We start from the raw sequence: 19,298 nt of genomic DNA on the forward strand, positions 1-19,298 counted from the left end.
AACAGGGCAGCAGGGCAACGCGGGGTACGAAACGAGATCTAGACCTACACGCCTCCCAAATAATGAGAGAAACATAATAAGATGTTCGTTCCATGGAATCATGTTATATAGGGTAAGAGGTAAGAATAAAAATTAAATCCATATGTACCTATGTATAGAATTATAACGTACCTCCTATCGATGCGCAATCTACTCCAAGACCGAAGGAGGAAGGAGAGAAAAATGCAAAAAATCACAAATCCCAGAGTGGACTCCAGAATGAAGAGATGGCTTGAAGCAATTCGAGCACAGCAGGGATCGAACCTGCAATCTTCAGAGGTCGACGTAGAACCGAAATCTGACGCCTTACCATTAGGCCATGCGCCCCGATGAAGACCGATCAAGAAAAATAGCTTTATATTCTATGTGGTATTTTACAAACAAATCATTCAGCCATCCAATCATCTCGCTCGCACGTACTACCTAGGTACGTAGGTGGAGATCTTGGCGGCAATAGATTTAACAACCAGGCCCTGGCCAAAATAAGTGTGCCATTGCCTTAAGCAGCACTAGCGGAGTATATGGTGTAAGTCTTCAAAGCAATTACAGCTTACGATTATATGTTAGTATCTAGGAAAATAAATCAGAAAAAATTGTAAATATGAAATATCCATATTATATCTTATATCGATCATAATATTTTTCTTCTTCGTTATTTGCGTTGTGTTTAAAACTAACAATGAAATCTATATGTTTTGGTGAGACTTTCAGGTGTGGCACATTTATTTTAGCCAGGGCCTGACAAAACTTCCTAGGAAGTCGAGGAGCAACTTTATTACATAAGGTCTGTCACTTTTCATAGCGGCATCACGTTTGATCTTCTTACTGGTTCCAAGTTTCTCACCAAACCGTATAGGTAGTACGAGGTGAGCGTCAATAGAGGTATACATTAAGTATGATGACTACTACCTAATCTATCTATCCAAAACGCATGCTTTCAAATATCTCATTATTCGCATAAGCCATCCGTGCCATAGGTAGGTAACACTCTAAGCACCACCCCCTACACCTTCTTCGACTCTTTCCACTCCTCAAAGCCCCTAAGCCACTTCTTCACCGTCTTGATCTCCCACTTATGCGCCTCTCGGATGAACTGCGGCTCGGCTTCCACGTCCAGGATGCCGTACGAGTCCCAATGGTGGCCGGCCCCCGTGATGAGCAGCTCCGGGTGCAGGTCGGACGACGTGCGCGCGGGCGCGAAGCTGGAGTGGTAGCACAGGTCGTTCCACACGTCCTGGTCCCCGTCGATGAATGCTAGTCGGTCGGCTGTGAAGTTGAATGCGCCGAAGCCGTTGTATGCTTCCACGTCCGGAGTGGAGGGGATCGAGTTGTATTTCCCAGGGGCAAATGCCCAGCGGCACCATTGTTGCTCGTAGTCGGTATCTACCACTCGAGACAATAAAGCCGGCCCCTCTTTTGGTGCGGCGATGTATGCGCCCTTGGTTTGTTAGTCTCTGGTTCGCGCTTGGGGATCAAGTGGTATGTAGCGGTATCCTCACCTGTTCTATACAGCTTGTGTAAAGATACGAGCGTGTAGAAGTGTTTTCTATACTAGCCCATGCTGACGCATTTTGAGTTCCCTATAGCGATAGTTAGTTACGAGTGAGTTGATATTTTAGGTTGCTAGTGCGTAAGAGAGGATGAAATGGTTACTCACCCAGCAATCGTTGCTATTATAGTCACCCGAAGGGCACAGCGGGAGGGTATAACGCTTCACATAATTGGCATAACTACCAAGGCCGCTATAAGGAGGGAAAAGTATTAGCCACGAACACGATATACAGAAGATAAAGGTATGTTTTTCCCAGGTCTTAAGTGTAATGTAGTAGACAACTCGACGGAAAAGTAAACCTATAAGGAAAGTCTTACGTCCAGGGTTCACCATTGGTGTAGTTTGCCAACACATTGTCCACTTGAGTAATCTCTTCTGGGGCATCGATATCAGAAACATTGCCGCAGAAGTAGAAGAAGTCTCTCGATCCGAAAGTGGAATTCCAATTCAATTCCTGCCACGTGTTTGAGTGGTAGAATCCAGGATTTCCTATAGGGTCCTACGTATTCAGTTAGTAGCTAAGTAGTTGAAGTTGGGGACGAAAGTTGCATGCTCGGGACTAGCGTTTCTTAGTTACGAGGTTAAAGAAGCGAACTCACTGCAATAGCTGCTGCAAAGTCTCGGTGGTCTGTTAGAGATTCGAGACCGAAGAAAGCCTTGAATTGCTTGATTGCTTTGGTGTGGTTCTTGGCCACAAGGAGGTCGAACTTGTCCACGATCTTATTGATCCGCGTGACACAATCCTGGGGGGCGTATTTCTGGATTGGGTTGTACCATTCGGGATAGCCCACGTTCACCTTGATCGGAGCTGAAGCGGCAATTCCACCGTAGAGGATGTCTCCGTACACCTTAATCGATGCAGCCGTCTGCGCTCCCGCCAAGCTACCGCCGTACACTATCCACGGCGTGTTAGGCGCGGTGAGGCTTCCATTAACACCGGGGAACACAGCATTCTGAGCAAAGTGGGCGTTGTCAGCTATGGTTTGGTTTGTAGTGAGGAAGAGTAGCTCATCCGTGGTGCTGGTTTTAAAGGGGAAAGAATCTCCATAGTAGCGGTTCTCAAGGATGACACCTTCAAAACTCGTTAGTACCGATTCTATTCTCGCTTGCTACTTATACCCATTCGTTTATACGAGACATACCTAAGCCATTCGTAGCTTGCATCAAAATTTGAATAATTCCGGTCTGTAGATTTGAGAATCTACTCGGACCGCTGGTCTCTCCTGAGATGTACAAGTAGACAGGCCCGCCTGTAAAGAGGTTAGCATTGCTATATCAAGCATAGGACATCACGTAAACTAACCAGGCTTATAGTAAGAGCTGTCGAAGTAATATCGCTGCTTGAAGGTGCCATGGCTCAGATTAGACTTGGAGAACAGCTCATTGTCGGGGAAATGGTTGATCTTCTGATCGAAGTAATGAACGCCATATTGAAGCTTATCCCGAGGCGCTTCACGCTTTATTTGCATTGCTCCGGCATCCCGAGAAAGGGCGGCCAGGAGGCCAATCGACAACCAATGCAGCTTCATGTCCTTAGCTGAAACTATGCGATCGATACCAAGAGAACGGATAGCAAAGTGCCAAGGTTGGGAATTATATGCTATGGAGATCCGGATCGACGGGAGCTGGGTGCCTTAACCAAGTAACCTAAAGACTATCTTCTAGCACGTCAGCTTGCGTGCGCTACCCAGTCGGGTTCGCCAAATATGATAAGAAGTAACGCAAACAATTCCTCAGTTAGGAAAGTTGCACGACGTCGTATTGCATGCTGACTAGATACTATCCCGGTTTATTAGTGGAGGTGCCTGGCTGCTTACCTAGATGGTCCGTGGATATCCATCTAACCCCTCTTTATCTACAATGTCTTAGAGTAGACCCGAGTAGGCCTAACAAAGGCTTACACGATGCTGTATATAGCATTCGGATCGATGGTTATTTTTCTTTCTATTGTGGGAATATGTTCGTGCTGTGTCAACGGGCGTAATGTGAGCCCCTATAGGCATACAGATCGAGATTGAAGAGTATATACGTGCTTCTCAAAGGTATGTGATGAGTAGCAAACACTACGTAACGGTTATACGACTGGAATCATCCCGGCGAATATTGTAGAGTTCAAAAACTGCGGTACTTGATCTCGGAGGTTGCTTTAAATGGATGGATTTTCGTGCAACTCCGCATCTAGCACATCACATCCGAAGATCCTGTCACTCAAGAAAATATATATGATCTCGCCTTGAACCCGTCTTATATGGAACCCGAGTGTAGCTCTGTGATCCAGACGTGTGGCCATCACCGTATCATTCTAGAAGTTAGACATGAAGATAATTCTCTACGATCCCCCCTCATAGTGTATTACATAGTAGTATATTTTCTGAGGTAGTTACACATAGTACACTATTATACTTCATTACTCTCTTAGTTGTAAGACATTCTGCGAATACTCTAGGTAATACATACGTAACTAATGTAATATATGCCTCGAAAAAAAGGGAAAATACCGCACCATAATATTTACAACTTACCTAGGGTGAAGGTGAACGTACGAATGTTTTTACGACGTAAAATAGTCCAATAAGCTATTTAGAAATGTGTTGCCCCAGTGTCCGTTCCATAAGCTGAGAGTCCCCCGAATGAGCGTGCTGGAAGGGCGCTTTCAACCATCACTAACACTAAGACAAGGAACTATATTATCATCGTCATTTAAATACACGATAAAGTTTTTATTATAAGGATATGTCGCAATGGAACTCAGTTAGTCATTCTATAGCAGAGCCAAAAACAGAATATATATATATGTGCATTTACGTTGGTTCAGCCCTATCCATCTCGCAGCGCGCCGATGTTACGCTACTACCTATTTAAAGGGGATATGCCGAGGGTTTTCCCATTGCGGCGCAGTACCTCAGCTTATTCCAACTAATACATACATCCAACGGCTTCTTCTTCTTATTTTTATACCTATACCCATTCTGACTGTTCACTGGTAATAGTTTGTCCGTTGGCTACCGAAGCTATCCCGGTCGATTACGTCCGTCTAGGTAGTCCGGTGCAAGCGTAAATGCTACTTCTACTTCCACATAGATCCGCGCCATGCCGGCCTTGGTCAGGATAAGGCGGTTTAACTCAGGCCCCAGGGATACTTCCATCACTCTGTTGAACTACATACATAGTAAATCGTTATTGAGCACCCTCCATATCGGCGTCTTCGTGACCGCTTTCGAAGGCTTAGCGCCGTCATTATTACCTATCATCTGCAAATATGACGGCCGCGTCCGTACCTCGTATACGAACTCGCAAGCCCAAAGTCCGCTCCGGTAGGTCTCGTCTTATAAGTCTACTTTGACTATCTTGTCTGCTGTGAAGATATGCTTTGTTAACCCGGGCTGAAGGCTGCGCTACGTGTAAATCGCGAAGGATTAAATGCGATGAAGGTCGGCCGACCTGTGCTCGCTGTCAGAAAACTCGGTTGCCTTGCAAATACGACTACGACCAAAGCAGGACTCAAGACGGCTTCCTACCGGTATCTAATAGTAGCGACGCCGGTTCGCAGATAGCCCCAGGGGTGCGTTCACATGATTTTGAAGGGCACGAGGTCTTCTACTTCGACTTATTCCGTAACGTTGTCGTGCACAATCTCTCTCAGAACGGGTATAAGAATTTCTGGACTCGGACTGTACTTCGCGAGAGCCTTAGAGATGAATGCGTACGGGATTGCGTCCTGGGTAGTGGCGCATTGTGCCGGGCAATGATGGACCAGATTCATCGCCTGAAGCAGCCGGGGGCCAAGTTCCTTTGGATGGTCCCGACAGATGCTATTAATCCTATTAATACTAGATACCACAGAGACGCACTCCAGTTTTATACCACGGCCATCTCAAAGTTTCGAAGGCGGATACTGCTTGAAGGCTCATCTATTACGCCACGAACAATCCTGATTATCAGCATTTTGTTCATCGTGTTCGAGGCGATGCAAGGCAACACAGAGACCATCGACCGGCTTATGCACTCTGCCATACTCGCTCTGGAGAGTTCCTTGTCAGGTAGCATGACGTTTGGTTCTCGATTACCGCCGACTCTGGACGACGAGGGCGTCCGTGAAGCAGATTATTTCCTCGCGCGCCTGTCTGGGTTCAACTCTTTGCTATCTCCGTTTTATCCCGCCATACTGAGAAACAAAGCATATCAAAGAACTTGGTTGTGCAGAGATGCTATTCCTAGCAGCGACCAGAGCACACAGCAGATAGAGCACAACTTCGAAAGGCACACGACATACATGTTATTCTGGTGCTTTCGCACAGTCCAGACCAAACTTTTCAATAACCCGACGGATTTTATGAAATTCCAAGAGGAACAGACGCTTGCTATAGACCAATCGGAAATTTGGTGCGAATTTTTGGAAAGCAAAGTAGAACAGGAGAAGGATCCCGTTCGGTGCTGGAGTTGGAAGATTATGCTAGTAGAGGCAAAGATGTTCAACATCTACGCTCATTACCGCCACGACCCAGAAGAATGCGAGGCTATGTGGGATTCGCAGCTCCCCATCTGCCGCGAAGTCATCGCACTCGCGGAGTCGGTGTTACAAGAAGGAAGCCCGCTTACCGGTACTCTGCCGCCCCTTTTCGAAGACAAACTGCAACCGATGCTGCGTTCCCTAACATGCAAATGCCGCAACTACAACATTCGGTCGAGGGCGCTAGCTCTCTGTCAGAAGCTATCTGGGCCCTGGTTTGAGAATAAAGCGATGGTTGTCGGCATGAAGATCCTGATTGAGCTGGAAGAGCAGCAAAGAGACGCTTCTGGGTTCATCCCCTACCGGTCAAGATTAAGATGGAGTATATCATCGTGGAACGACGACCGGACAGAGCTACGGATGGTGCTCACAGGAGTTGTTTTTACGGGCCATCGGAAGGAGTTGACAATCCGTAAAGACGAAAGTATCGATGACATGATTGCGAATATATCTAAACAGGTATCTAGCCAGTAACTAAAAGTACAAAGACTTAGTTAGGAGGAGCACCACTCGGATCAAAGTCTATGTTCTACGACGTACATCGTGGGCTCCTCGGCTAAGCTAGATATAATAAGAAAGAGATAATAAAGACTCAACATCTAATATTAGTTAAACAAGTACATAAACACTAACTATCAAAACTCATAACTAATAGCTATCTAAAACAAAGGTTCTCAACCAGAAAACAGTAGGTATTCCACATGGCAAAACAAAACGCAGTAACACCACCAAGAAAAAACTATCAGCAGCAGTGTCTTACCTCCAACAGCAAGGTCCTGAAACGGAAGTTCCTGAAACGGCCACAACCAGCCGTGACAGTAGGCCATAAATAGCCTGCAGACACAGCACCATCCTAACATCGTACTTCTTAGCCTTAAACTGATAATAAAGCTCCTCATCCCTACGCTTCGCCTCCTTGCGCCTGCGCTCGGCAAGCCAAGCATCCCTCTCGGCGTCTCTAGCCTCCCACTCGGCAAGCTTAGCATCCCACTCCTTCTTCAGTCTGCGTTCCTCCGCCGCCACTGCCATCGTCTTCGCCGCCTCCGCCGCCTCCGTCGCGCATCTCTTAAGGATCTTCTTGCGCGCCTTTATCAGCCCCTTTACCCGTCGAGCCTCTTCCTTTGTCTTGATATATTCGAGTATCTTGTTTGCGCTGTCTCCGAGGCCCGCGAACCGGAGCATTATCGTCTCGTCTCGAGTCTCGGCGCAGAACTCCTTGTGCGTCCGTGGGCTCGGCGGTACCTCTTCCCCCGTCTGCACGTCGTGGGCGATGCCGAATGTGACTCTGTTGGGGGATGGTAGCTTGACGTCGACTGATAGTGTCTTTAGGATGCCCTTGGGACGAGGCTTAGGGAAGGTAGGGCGATTCATGGTTTCTTACTCGAGGCTTGGATATCTATCTTCGAATTGTGACTTGGCTTTTTTTTTATGGATCTTGAAATTATGTTTCAATAAGTGCTGGCTGTTACGTTTATTACACAGATACCATATTCTTGGCTAAATACTTATCCTGCAAAGCATTCCAATAATAGCTTGTTATGCTGTTATATTAGTTTGTTGAAGCTGCTTCCTTGTCGCGACTATCGTAGACAAAGAATAGCATCACAACTACAATATCTTGTTCTTAATCCCAATTCTATCACCCCCAAACAAGGCGTTGCCAGCTCTTTTGTTCATTAAACATTGTAAACGAAGACAACCTTCTTGATATAGTAATATATTTTCTAGACTCATGTAACATCGTGCTAGACACGACGTGGATTAATGGGGGGAATTTTACATTAGATGACTTTCATACTTAATTTTTAATAATAGATACATTGCAGGCTTTTGTAACGCACGCCAATGTTGTTGCTATGTACAGAAGCCCAGATACCAACTCCTTCTACACACAGTCTCTTGCCCACCGGTTTTCACGAAGCCCCCCTTAGTTTTGAGACTGCAGAATAGTAAGTATCAACACATTTCCGCTGTGAGCGATGCAACAAAACACATCAGTCCTCGCAGTACCTGCTAGGATAACTGGTGCTATGTCCTCGTAGAGGCAAGGCAGAAGAGAAACTACAAAAGTACAAGACTCCACAGGAACATACTAAGCAAGCGTATGTCCGTTCTAAGCTGGATCGACTCCATAGAAAATGGAAATATAGGTGACAGTTGCTGTCGGAAATGAAAAGAGTCGTTAGACTGGATGAATCTGAGGGTACAAAAGGAAATGCAGAGAATGCGTCGTCTTATTGGCACAATGGTGAAAAGAGGTTCGGGTATCTGTCATAATCAAGGAAATTTTCGCCATTCGGAAGTAGGCCGCTCGGTATAATAGAAAGACCTCGAAGAGTTTATTGTCTAAAGGAGCTGTGACTTTGGTGTGCGTCTTGGAGAGCTATATATGGTGTTAGTATATAAGCCAGCTAGAAAAGAGAATATATTGAATAGGGCTTGCGTTACTTACCTTGTAATATATTTAACTGACCGGCTCGGTCTTCGCAGGCAATCTGCAGACACGAACCTTCCACGAGATCCAAGACAACGCTGTTAGGGAGTTCCTGGATCTCGACATCAGGGATGTAGGGTGCGCGAAAGTCGCTCAGGTGATAACGCTTAGCACCGGCAGCGACAGCCTTATCCTTTCCAGCCACTGCGGCGCCTTGGATAGCACTCAAAAATAAAAATCCCTGGGTGTCTAGAGCCATGCTGCGACGCTTCCATAGCAAGTTGTCCGGAAACTGCACATTCACATCTCCCATATACGCCACAACCGCTGGTTGAGAAGACAGGGTGTCGTTAGTCGTAGGAGCGGCGAGCTGATCCGCATCTTCCTCAGCGACAGTAGGAGAAATGTGCGGGCTGGTGACTTTCCTGTTTCCATTAAGAGAGTTCGACAAGCGTCTCATGAATCGAGATGCTCGCGTCTCGGACTTTTTATCGCTCTTCTTATCATCATCACCAGAACCACTGTCACTTAGGACAGCGGGCGACCCGATCGAATTCTCCCGCTCACGACTGAAAGATGAACGACGGCTTGAAATTGACAAACGTCGCGCGAAACCACCACTGGTCTGATGGGTTGACGGTGGCCTACTTGGAGACTTTGATCCGTTCGGAGACATTTTTGCTAAGTTATCAGTGGATTTGCTAGCAGTTGATGTTCGGCGGTCTTTGATAAAATCCTTGACTATGCTCAAAGAAGAGCGCCGATGTTTCTTCTCACCATCATCAGAGTTTGACTTTTTATCACGTCTCTCTTGAATTGTCTCCTTGGACACCTGTACTAGTGGGGTTGGCACTGGCTCAGGAACAGGTTGAGATAATTCCGGTCTTTGCAGGTCTACAATGAGTGGTGACTGCTTTAATTCGAGCTGGGGATAGTCACTGGGGCTTGCATTTACTTCAGGTTGCGTCGGTAGACTTTGCTCAGGATCGCGGACGATTCTCGCAGTGACTTGAATCGAGTCGGGCCGCCCACGAGGCGAATTCTGCGTTGGCATTTCAAACATGGACAACCGGCTAGCCACCGAGCGAGACCTCTCACGCCTCTCCGCGCCGGAAAGTTTAGGTCTTTCTTGAGATTGTTCAGCTGTGGGAGCAGGTTGCTCTGGAGAACCGGTATGATCCAGCACGGAAGAAGGTCTTGGCGGTTCTCTAATGCTCTGCCTACGAACACTGAAGAAAGCCGAAGATGGTGCTGCGGTTTTCGGACGAACGTCTTCCGGACCACCAGGGCCTGAGAGCTTCTCTAAGGCTTTAATTCTCTGCGAGATGCTCGAGCCGAGATTGTTCTTCTTAGCTTGCAAACCAGCATTCGACGACTGTCGGGTGATATTGTGTAGTAGAGCTGCACCACCCGCCGATACACTTCTAGCACTGCTCTGTGATACATCACTGGGTGCCAGGAGAGGCCCACGCATCGGGTTTGAGACTGCACGCGATAGTGGCGGTCCTGGCCTGACGGAACTAGGATTGGGGAAAACAGGAGTAATAGGTGACTTGGACACGAGCATAGGCTTGGCTTCTTGCAACGTTGCTGACTGTAGTTCCTCCATCAAAGCATCGTCAAGAAGCGGATCAGAGGATTCAGAGTGAGGCGTGGTCTTCGTCAAGTCGGTTCGAATGGTTCCGACGACGGTCCTGCGCTTAGCTGATTTCGGGGGAATCGTGATCTCTGAGGCAGCCTTCGAGAATGATTCCCCTCCGGTCTGTTCACGGTATTCTACGGATGTGTTCGGTAGAGCGGGAACGGGCTCTGCGGGAAGAGAGATATCTGGTATAGAGAATTTTGATTTTAGACGGGGAGCTGTTGGTGATTTCTGTTCGGCTGAGTTTTGCGGCTCGTTGGAAGAGAATTTTGAAACAGGCAATCTCCAAGGTGATTTGGGCGTGTCCTCTTCGCTCGGGGGTTGCTCGTTACCCTTTGAATTGGGCGGCGAGATGATATCAGTACGACCATCCGCCTCGACTGAACTAGGGAGCGAATGCTCTGTTGTTTGTGTAGGATGGTTTGGACCCTCTTGAGATTTCTGACTGACTTCAGTATTTTTCGCGTCTAAAACATCCGTGTTCGTCTTAGTCTGTTCCAGCCCGTCTTCCATTCCCGGAAGATCTCTAGGCGCAACCTCCTCAGCCTCTTTCCTTATGTCTTTCGAGGCCTGGACAATCTCGTCAGTCGACTCGGATAGGGAGGATGCTTTCGTGGATGCCCCTATTTCAGATGATGTGCCACCCGTCGGAGAATTTGGGCGGGAGTAGGATGTATCCTCGGTATTGATCGTCATCGGGGTGGGTGGGTCAATGGCAATACCAGAATCTGCGTTGGATACGGCACGGTGACCAGTGTCGCCCTTGATTCGTAGAGAATCTTTAGATTCAGTATCACATCCTTCTTTCTCCTCGCCTGGAGGTGGAATATCTAAGGGTGCTGTCTGCTCTGGCGTTGTTGTAGTAGTCATCATCTTTTTCTTTTCCCTCAGCTTCATGGCCTTCATAAGTCGTGCTTTCTCAGGTGTAATTTTCACCTCCTTTGTCGGTGGGGGCGCTAGCGATTGAGTGGTTAATTTAATAGAAGCTCCCGAGCTTGTGGCGGGTCGCGGGGGCAGTGGAAGGCCAGTGCCTTGTGGAACCTCAGGGATGGGTTTAGATGGCGCCAGGGCGGTATCCAAAGCAACCCCCCCTTCAGCTTCTTCAGTCTTCTCGACGTGTTCCATATCCTGAGACTGCCCTTTCTTGGTCCCCTTGGAGAATAGCTTAAATCCTGCCGGCAAGGCTGCAGTGGGGCGAAAGTTTTCCGCGGTTGAAGGCCTTTTGTTTGTATCTAGAGATGGTCGGGGGCCGAGCTTCACTTTTGGTTTGCCATATGTATATGTCGCGTAGCCGTATAAATCGGGGCGCGTGGATTGGGAGGATAGACGTGGAGCACTTTCGGACAGTGTAGGAGATGTCGGTCTGTCAGCTCCTGTAAATTCTGGTACGTTGGCTGTTGAGGTAAAGCTGGTTTCTTGCGGGGCGGAGATCTGTTGACTATCGAGTACGGTAGGGCGTGCTATAGGCGGTGAGTGAGCGGGTACCGAGTACACAGATGATGCGCGTTTATCTTCCTCCTTAACCGTGGACTGCCTTTTCCTCTCCCTTTCTTCTTCTTCCTCTTCCTCAGCAATCTCATTCAGTCTCCGCCGTCGTAATGAACTCGAGGACGAGCATGCCGATCCGGAAGCAGTATGCAGCGAACAAGCTGCAGAAAGCTTACTATCTTTCAGATCTTTGGCTACCGAAATTTCGAAAGTGATATCGTACGGCGCAAACCGTTCACAAACAGCATTGAAATGCACTGCTGCACGAGCTATACATGACAAAATTCAAATCGAATTAGCAACTTATCCTGTTCAGTCTTCTATTTCCAGAGCCAGATTGCAAATGACTAGACAATAGGTGTATAATATAATTAGCTGAATATCTCACCTTGGATAAGTCTCGAGCAATCCTCAGGTTGGTATTTTAATAAGACAATCCTCCGCCTGTACTTGAGGAAGCCGTACAATGGCGATGCCTCTTCGTATTTTGCAATTGCGCCACGAACATCAACGATACCACCACTCCCATGATCAAGAAGCTCAACCTCGTCGCGATTGGCGTATTTGAGAAGGAACCTGTGTTAGTTGGACCAAACTTAAGTCAGCGGCGCAAGCTCAACGACAAACAAATGATCTGGGACGGGGAATAGAAAAAGATAACATATTGTGGTGGTGACAGTGACGTAGATCACGACATATTTACCACACGAGGAATGTTTTGGCTCAAGACAAGAAAAGATGCTTCATACCATCCGCCAGGTTCGGTGGTAGCGACTTCGTGGGCTTCTATAACCTTGGCATCGTCCAGTCCATTCAACGACATTCTTCTTAGAAGATGCCGTCCAATGCGACAGCTAATCTAGTAGGATTCGGATTGTTACGCTGGAAAAATCGTCGACTTGTATTCTTTTTTTTTCTTCTTTTTTTATATGCGATTCGAATCCTACCGGCCTACAACCAACTTATCGGCAGGCGAGATACAGGAAGGATCGGATGGTTGTCCGGAACCAGAACCAGGGGCCAATTCGAGGTACCGGCAATCTGGTTCGACATTGAGATAACACCATTCGAAGGTGATAAAGTATTTACAGAGATATCACCATAAAGATGGTGTCGACGACAAGGCGCATAACGTGAACCGAATTTCTGTACACAAATGAAGAAAAGTTGAAGCGGCCGAAACGAAACTAGGCGGGATAGCGGTATGGGGTTCGACCAGGGGGGCAGGAAATTTCGATAGGGGGTTGAAGGATAGTAATATCGTTCGCAGCTAAACTACCTACATATGCTATGTAGATAGACCAGGGATCAGGGGGTGGTGTCCGGTGCGGAAGCCCGAGCGCTAGTAAGACATCTACGGCTCAGATAATCTTCAGCAGTTATGTTATGTAGGACAGAAGACACTATTAACGACGATAGAAGGGAAAAAACTAGTGAATAGGATCCTAAAAGGGTGAATGATCCGTGGTAGCGAGGAACAATCTAAGGAAACTGCCGAAGATGCTTTCACCGAAGTTCGTACAAACGTAAGGTCCTTTAATGTACTTTGTAAGATGATATAAATAAAAAGAATTAAACGAGTGACGAGTGACAATAATTAATAGTAAGACAGAAGACAAACAGCCACCTTCTATCTTTCTACTTCTAGCAATGTGTATGTATGTAGAAAGAGAGACAGGATACGGCTGGGAGGTATGTAGAGTCTGGTAAAGAGATTCAACGGAGTGAAAATGTGGTGGTAAGCTTAGAGATGAGCCAATGATAGTCGATCGGTTGAAGAAAGGGGGAACATCGGAAGTGCACTTGGGATTTCACACTTGGTTTTCACACTTGTTTTGTGGAGGTACCTGCCTAACAGGAGATTACCCTACCCAGACTGCTAGATTGGGTACCTCTCTTAGGAAAGTGCGTACGAAGTACACCTATTAGGTACTTATGTAATCGGGATTCGATACATAGGTACATAATGAAGTACATGCAAATATAGGGAAGAGATATGTAATACCATCCCCTATTCAAATTCCATTCCATTGAAGGTCCAAGGTCGAACCCCGTATCTTAAACATTGGGGTTTTCCCATTGAAAGAAGCCTTGGAATATGTAAACTTACAATGTGACAATAGATTGCTGAAGCTGATCTTGGTATGTAGAGGAATACGTAATTTAGAAGGTTCAAATCTCGGCCAACACTAGCCTAAATCTGTAACAACAGAGAAGCGCTAATCTCGACCACCTTGCATTAGTAGATTGTGCCTGTTGTACATATGTATGTACGTGCATATGTACATAATATCAGGTTAGAGCGACGAGCAGCTTCGAGCCCCGCACCCTTTTTTTTTGCAACGCATAACCACGTTAGATCTTGCGCAATCTTCAAGGTTCATAGTTCCAGCATTGAGACATCTACGAAATAAGCCAATCAGCTTGCGCGACGCCAATGAATATAGTTTGGTACAGTATATCAACATTAATACTGTGCAGTATCCTCTTTCAGGGGCACAACGTGGAGGGCCGTCTCTCGCTTTTATTGATCCCCTTATTTAATATTCTGCTGGACTTTTCGGAAAAGGCGCCAAGATTTTGCTCGGCCATCTCCTTTTCATTGCCGTTAGGCGAAAAGGATCTTCAGTAAATTATCTTGAATACGCGGGAATGTATAAGGATACCCGTCAGAGACAGAAATACTATCGTATACGGCATTCAAGCTTCACGTGTCCGTAGATGACTTCGAACTAATACTTCTAACTACAAAAAAGGGCCTGGGTTTATCTAGTTATATACACTACGTAGATACATGTAGGTACCTAATATACCGCGTTCTAAGTTCGTAAGACATATTATAGGGTAACATCGTCGCGACCCGGGACAACTCGTGTCATTCAATACCTACCTCATAAATGTTCGTCTCGACGGATGAGATAACTTGTATAGCATATTCGGATGGCCGAAAACTTTCGTGTGCTCACCATCTGTTAACCAGAAACCTACCCGAAGGAAGCGTAGGCCGGACTTGTCAAGATGTCGCGTCCCATATTAAATGAGAGGATTGGCTACCTGTTAAGCAAGCCAAATTTACTTGAACCTCTCAGACAACCTTCTGGATTTTCTAGATAGCAAGTAACTAGATGTACTAAAACTCCGGCTTGTAATCGCATCTGTAATACTACGCTCTTGTTTGAAGTATCATCGAGTATGACGGTGTGGCTGTAGTTATGCTGATATAATACATACATGTAGAATTAATATCAACTGTCAGCATTGCTCCCCCAAATCAAGATAACAGACTGACCTACACATCCCATAATCCCGACCATACATGAGATGTAAGAACCTTAAGTCGTTTCCAGCCGAAAGATTAGCTTAGAAACACCGAGAGAGTTTTCTCGTACCTAGCAAGACCTTATTTACTAACGTCTTGTTCTATCCTGCGGAGAATCTTCCTATTAAGAACGAATGTCTAATCCAGTCTTAATTTACGCTAGCAGTAGAGAAAGAGATCTAAAACAGCTTTTTTCTTTCTCTAGACCTCTTATATCTAGTTGGGTGCCTACACCTACTTGCAATTTACTTTAGGGCTGACAACCTACTCGGGACGAGTAAATTATACATTTGCTCGTCTGAGACGGAAAAGGGTTGTTCGCCAAAGACGCTAAGGAGGGAGAGTCGAAGCTGAGATATGGGTTTAATGTTAGAAGAATGGCAAAAAGCCTAAATCTAACATCGAGGATGGACAATTAACCCGAATTGTCTCTAAGATTCTCATCTTTTAGTCTGGTCTTCCCATGGGTGAGGATATAAGCTTTCATATTGCCAGAATGTTATTGATTGCTGACCACTACCTTTTCATAAGTCCGTGCTAAGTTAAATCATCATTGTCAGTAGGCTTTACAGCCCACTTGCTATCTTCGTCCCCCGAAATGGTCGGGTCTTCGTTTACTCCATAAAGATGTCTCCCTAATACAAATATGAAATGGCCAACGGAACCAACCATCTTCGTAGGCTATCAGCTTGACTATGGTAGCATCGTGGTCATGTACTGATCAAGGTTCACCTGAAATATGCACATCATGTCAAAAACGTTAGACATGCCCCCCTACTGCCTCCTGAATAACGAAAACCTTAGTGTATCGCGAGAGTCAAGTTTGGCAGCAACTTTTGGAAGCAGGATGTAAAACAGGTATGTAATTGTTGGTGGAGAGATCCCAAGAACAGTACAATAATCCCATTATAAAAGAACCGGAATTAGTATTTCAACGGCAGGCCAGTCGTATTCGCAGCTGTCGAATCCGGAGTCGCGAGACCGTCTGGGTTCGGGATTGCGTGTGTAGTGACCTCCGGCGCGTCGCTGTCTTCTATGGACGAAGGCTCCTCCTCGACCGGCCCTTCAATGATGGTTGGTTTGAAAGAATCTCCGTCGTCGATGGCTATAAGATCATGGCCTCGGCCACTGTTACTAGCTGATACGCCAACGGCTGGCGAATCGCCTTCGGCAATTTTCTGCTTAGTAGAGTTTACAATCTTATCGGCTTCGCTTATCTTGCCTCCCGCACCAGAGCTGTCTCCTTCCACACCGATGAGATTCTCCTTATTGTTTTGATTCTCTAGCAGGGCAGCCTTGTCGAATCGGACGATCATGCATGACAAGTTGTCTGTGCTGAAGCGAGCCAGGGCATGGTCAACAAGCTTCTTAGCCGCAGCTGCCGGGTCTCGTTCGTCGCGAACGAGATTAACAGCATCTTGGTCTTCGCAAACGTCCCAGAGCTAGGCACTTATTAGTAACAGTGAAGTATAAAGAAAACACACATATATAATGGACTTACACCGTCGCAAGCAATGATGATGAACTCGTCTATTTCGGGCTGGATAACGGTCTCGGTGGTGTACGGATGACCTGTTACAAGGTCTTTCATGTATGTATCTCCAAGAGCTCGAGTGACGGCTAATACACCATTCACACGGTTATTGAGGATCAAGCCTCCAGCATTCGCGATCCGCTTTCCTTCATTCTCGTCGCTACCCTTGTGGTCATACGAAAGACGTAATGCTTTACCAGCTCTACATAGAATGATCCTAGCATCACCCACATTTGCCGTGTATAGAACACGCTGCCGAACCGCAGTGCCCTTCAGCCTTGCGTGAGCTGATTCGGCGATAGCATTGTTACTACTATCATTATTATCAAGCTTCGAATCCCGAGGTTTTAATGTATCCGGCGTCTTTGAAGCAGCTGCAGCTGCCGGGGCGATGGCTTGAGAACCGGTTGCGGAGTTTGAGCTAGGAACCCGGTCCTCCCAACGCAAGACGGCAATAGCTGCGGTACAGCCACTGTTTTTAAGAGGAAGCTTCTCGAGTTGTGCATCCACATTGGTGAAAGTCTGATCCAGAAGTTCGGGAATAGGCACGTTAGGATTTCGTCGTATGGTGTCTTCGAGAATAAGATGCAGCTTCTTTCCACACCAGTCTGCAGCGAAGGTACCCGCATGTCCATCAAATATTGCAAAGTAGCCGTTGTCGGTTTCTATTATGTCCTGCGCGCTCGACTCAGGCTGGCTGGAATCCTCTGATGTAGACCTTTGGGACTTTTGGCTCTTATTGCCCGAATCCGGGGCAATGAGGGGTGCAGGAGTATGCAGGAAATTGTAGAGGAACGCATGCGTGTCTTCCATTGTACGACGGCATTTTTTGTTCCTGTCTTCCCAGACACCGACGCGGAAGGTAGATCGTGGACCTGGAAGGGATTCGCCCGCAGAGTTATTATGCTGGCCTTGAGGTACCGCAAGAGATTGATCTTGCTTGCCTAATTTCTGTAGAGGAGTCTGAGAGCCAGCGTCACTATTTGTCCTGCCAACCTGGCCGAAATTCAAGCTATTTTTGGCGCTGGCTATAAGACTGCTGGCTTTGCTCCCAACGCCAGAACTCCTGCGCTTCTTCTCCGAATTGCCCGTATCGGGGTTATGTCGCCCGGGCGGGCTACCATTTCCACTGCGCTTCTCGCCGCTAGTCGCTTGATCAGGAGATTTTGACGGAGCCACACCCGAAACGGACTCGTGCTTTCGGTCCGGAGACGGGGATTTCTTCTCCGACTTCGTAGATTCGGCTACAACAGTATCGGATTTGGCCGCAGCAGAACTGGAGCCGCCGCCAAACATTCTATTAAGCAGACCTCCCTGCGAAGAGAGACTGCGTCGCTTGTTCCCTGCCAGATTTTCGGGAGTTGAAGTCGTCGATTGTGGAGGGGGGATATGAGGTCAATATGTAGGATGCGCCTAAGTCGTTAAGCGATGCGGAGAAATGCGCCGATCTTTTAGGAGGTGCGGTAGGTGGGAAAAAAAGATTGTACAAAGGTTTATGTAGATTGGCATCAAAGAATTGGGCGCACAAGATACTTGAGTCTGTATAGAGCTGTCGTCATATATGAGGCGTTTGGCTAAAGTCTTGTGACGGTGGGACGCTAAGAGTGACTAGGTTAGACAGCTGTGGTCATCATATATGTAGTACTGTATCGTATAGGAACCCTGTTTGTTGTTCGGGGATAGAGGTTTTAACCGTAAGGGAGTGATGAATAGTAGAGCTGAAAAGGAAGCGCCTAGCGCCGTAAGGTAGGCGATTATACCAAGTATAAGAGAAGGACAGGAACGAGGAACCGAGAAGAAGACAATACCGAGGATAATAGGAAGTGATCGGGCTGTGCAATAGTAAACAGGCGCAGAATAAGATACCTAATAAGATAGGTAGGGCGATAAGTGGTGTAGGGCAATGTAAGGTTAGATTAGGTAGAGACAGGTAGAGACAAACAGACAGGGATTGAGACTCGAATCAAGTCGAGTCACTGTTTTTGAGAGGATAAAGAAAGGAGAGTTTGCGACTAACCAGGCAATTAATCTATGTCACGTACTCATTGGCTCTGAGTGAAGAGGGTATCTGAGACGTGTAGAGTTTGTATGGTGTGGTATGGTACAAGTACAAGAGTTGTCGCGAAGTTGAACAGTGATGAATCGTGGGGTGTGTGATGTAACGAATGGTGGAATTGAGAACGAACGAGGGGAGAAATCTGGTGTATTGAGCAGGTCCACCCCTACCTGCCTAGGTAGGCTGCTGGGTTAGCTGGTTAGCTTGTTAGTCAGGTTGCTTGAAGGAAGGCGCTACCCTGGGACGGAGAATGCCAATTGGTCTGTGCACAGAAAGGCAGTACCACAGGCGCTGGTGCTTCGGAGCTACAATAGCATCCGGGACGCAATCGCAATCATCTTAGGGGCAATGATAACCAATGGGGAAATCCTATTGGGAATCCGATTGGGAGACTTGACGATCACTACATGTACCCACCTGAATTTCAGTATCTATCTATCTGCACGCATCTGTCCTCATAGATATATCTATTATCTTAAATACATACATGATGTATGTATATCTTAATATTTTTCCAATAGATCTCCAACCCAAGATGGCCTACTAAACTACTCGGATATGTGATTGTCGATATCATCTGTGGGATAATGTGTAAAAAGGAGGTTAGAATACATACGGATTCGGTCTCCTAAATCTATAATAGCGAACGCGAGCCCGATAAGCGCGCAGATGATATCATTTACCCCACATACGCGGACAGCTGCGGTAAAGCTGCATGGTCCGA

At 46.8% G+C, this 19,298-nt stretch overlaps 5 protein-coding genes and 1 non-coding gene across 6 annotated transcripts; 1 reads left to right on the top strand and 5 right to left on the bottom strand.

Moving 5' to 3' along the window:
• Positions 1-282: 282 nt before the first annotated feature.
• Positions 283-366, bottom strand: F5Y00DRAFT_t44. The gene has a single exon. It is a non-coding gene; the product is annotated as a tRNA-Arg (tRNA).
• A 267-nt stretch (positions 367-633) lies between these two features.
• Positions 634-3,420, bottom strand: F5Y00DRAFT_231169 (peptidase S28). Its single transcript, XM_048006993.1, has 7 exons — positions 2,895-3,420; positions 2,734-2,841; positions 2,191-2,663; positions 1,909-2,090; positions 1,697-1,781; positions 1,539-1,619; positions 634-1,477 (listed from the first exon to the last, which is right to left on the bottom strand). The coding sequence occupies exons 1-7, from the start codon at positions 3,118-3,120 to the stop codon at positions 1,043-1,045; spliced, it is 1,590 nt and encodes a 529-aa protein (XP_047866851.1). The 5' UTR covers positions 3,121-3,420; the 3' UTR covers positions 634-1,042.
• A 1,072-nt stretch (positions 3,421-4,492) lies between these two features.
• Positions 4,493-6,698, top strand: F5Y00DRAFT_231174 (uncharacterized protein). The gene is made up of 2 exons (XM_048006994.1): positions 4,493-4,905; positions 4,981-6,698. Exons 1-2 carry the CDS (start codon positions 4,851-4,853, stop codon positions 6,573-6,575), a joined length of 1,650 nt encoding a protein of 549 aa, XP_047866852.1. The 5' UTR covers positions 4,493-4,850; the 3' UTR covers positions 6,576-6,698.
• A 159-nt stretch (positions 6,699-6,857) lies between these two features.
• Positions 6,858-7,577, bottom strand: F5Y00DRAFT_268010 (uncharacterized protein; the record flags this gene model as incomplete). Its single annotated transcript, XM_048012172.1, has 1 exon — positions 6,858-7,577. The coding sequence occupies exon 1, from the start codon at positions 7,470-7,472 to the stop codon at positions 6,858-6,860; it is 615 nt and encodes a 204-aa protein (XP_047866853.1). The 5' UTR covers positions 7,473-7,577.
• Positions 7,578-7,817: 240 nt separating this feature from the next.
• On the bottom strand, positions 7,818-12,799 carry F5Y00DRAFT_22250 (uncharacterized protein). The gene is made up of 4 exons (XM_048005730.1): positions 12,415-12,799; positions 12,054-12,241; positions 8,554-11,934; positions 7,818-8,484 (listed from the first exon to the last, which is right to left on the bottom strand). The coding sequence occupies exons 1-4, from the start codon at positions 12,486-12,488 to the stop codon at positions 8,441-8,443; spliced, it is 3,687 nt and encodes a 1,228-aa protein (XP_047866854.1). The 5' UTR covers positions 12,489-12,799; the 3' UTR covers positions 7,818-8,440.
• A 3,108-nt stretch (positions 12,800-15,907) lies between these two features.
• On the bottom strand, positions 15,908-17,814 carry F5Y00DRAFT_259946 (PP2C-domain-containing protein; the record flags this gene model as incomplete). The annotated part of the gene is made up of 2 exons (XM_048010961.1): positions 15,908-16,426; positions 16,486-17,814. The coding sequence occupies 2 exons, from the start codon at positions 17,812-17,814 to the stop codon at positions 15,908-15,910; spliced, it is 1,848 nt and encodes a 615-aa protein (XP_047866855.1).
• Between the last annotated feature and the right edge of the window lie 1,484 nt (positions 17,815-19,298).

Source organism: Daldinia vernicosa (assembly GCF_022497035.1).
Source record: "Daldinia vernicosa strain CBS 139.73 unplaced genomic scaffold F5Y00scaffold_12, whole genome shotgun sequence".
NCBI classification, from domain to species: domain Eukaryota; kingdom Fungi; phylum Ascomycota; class Sordariomycetes; order Xylariales; family Hypoxylaceae; genus Daldinia; species Daldinia vernicosa.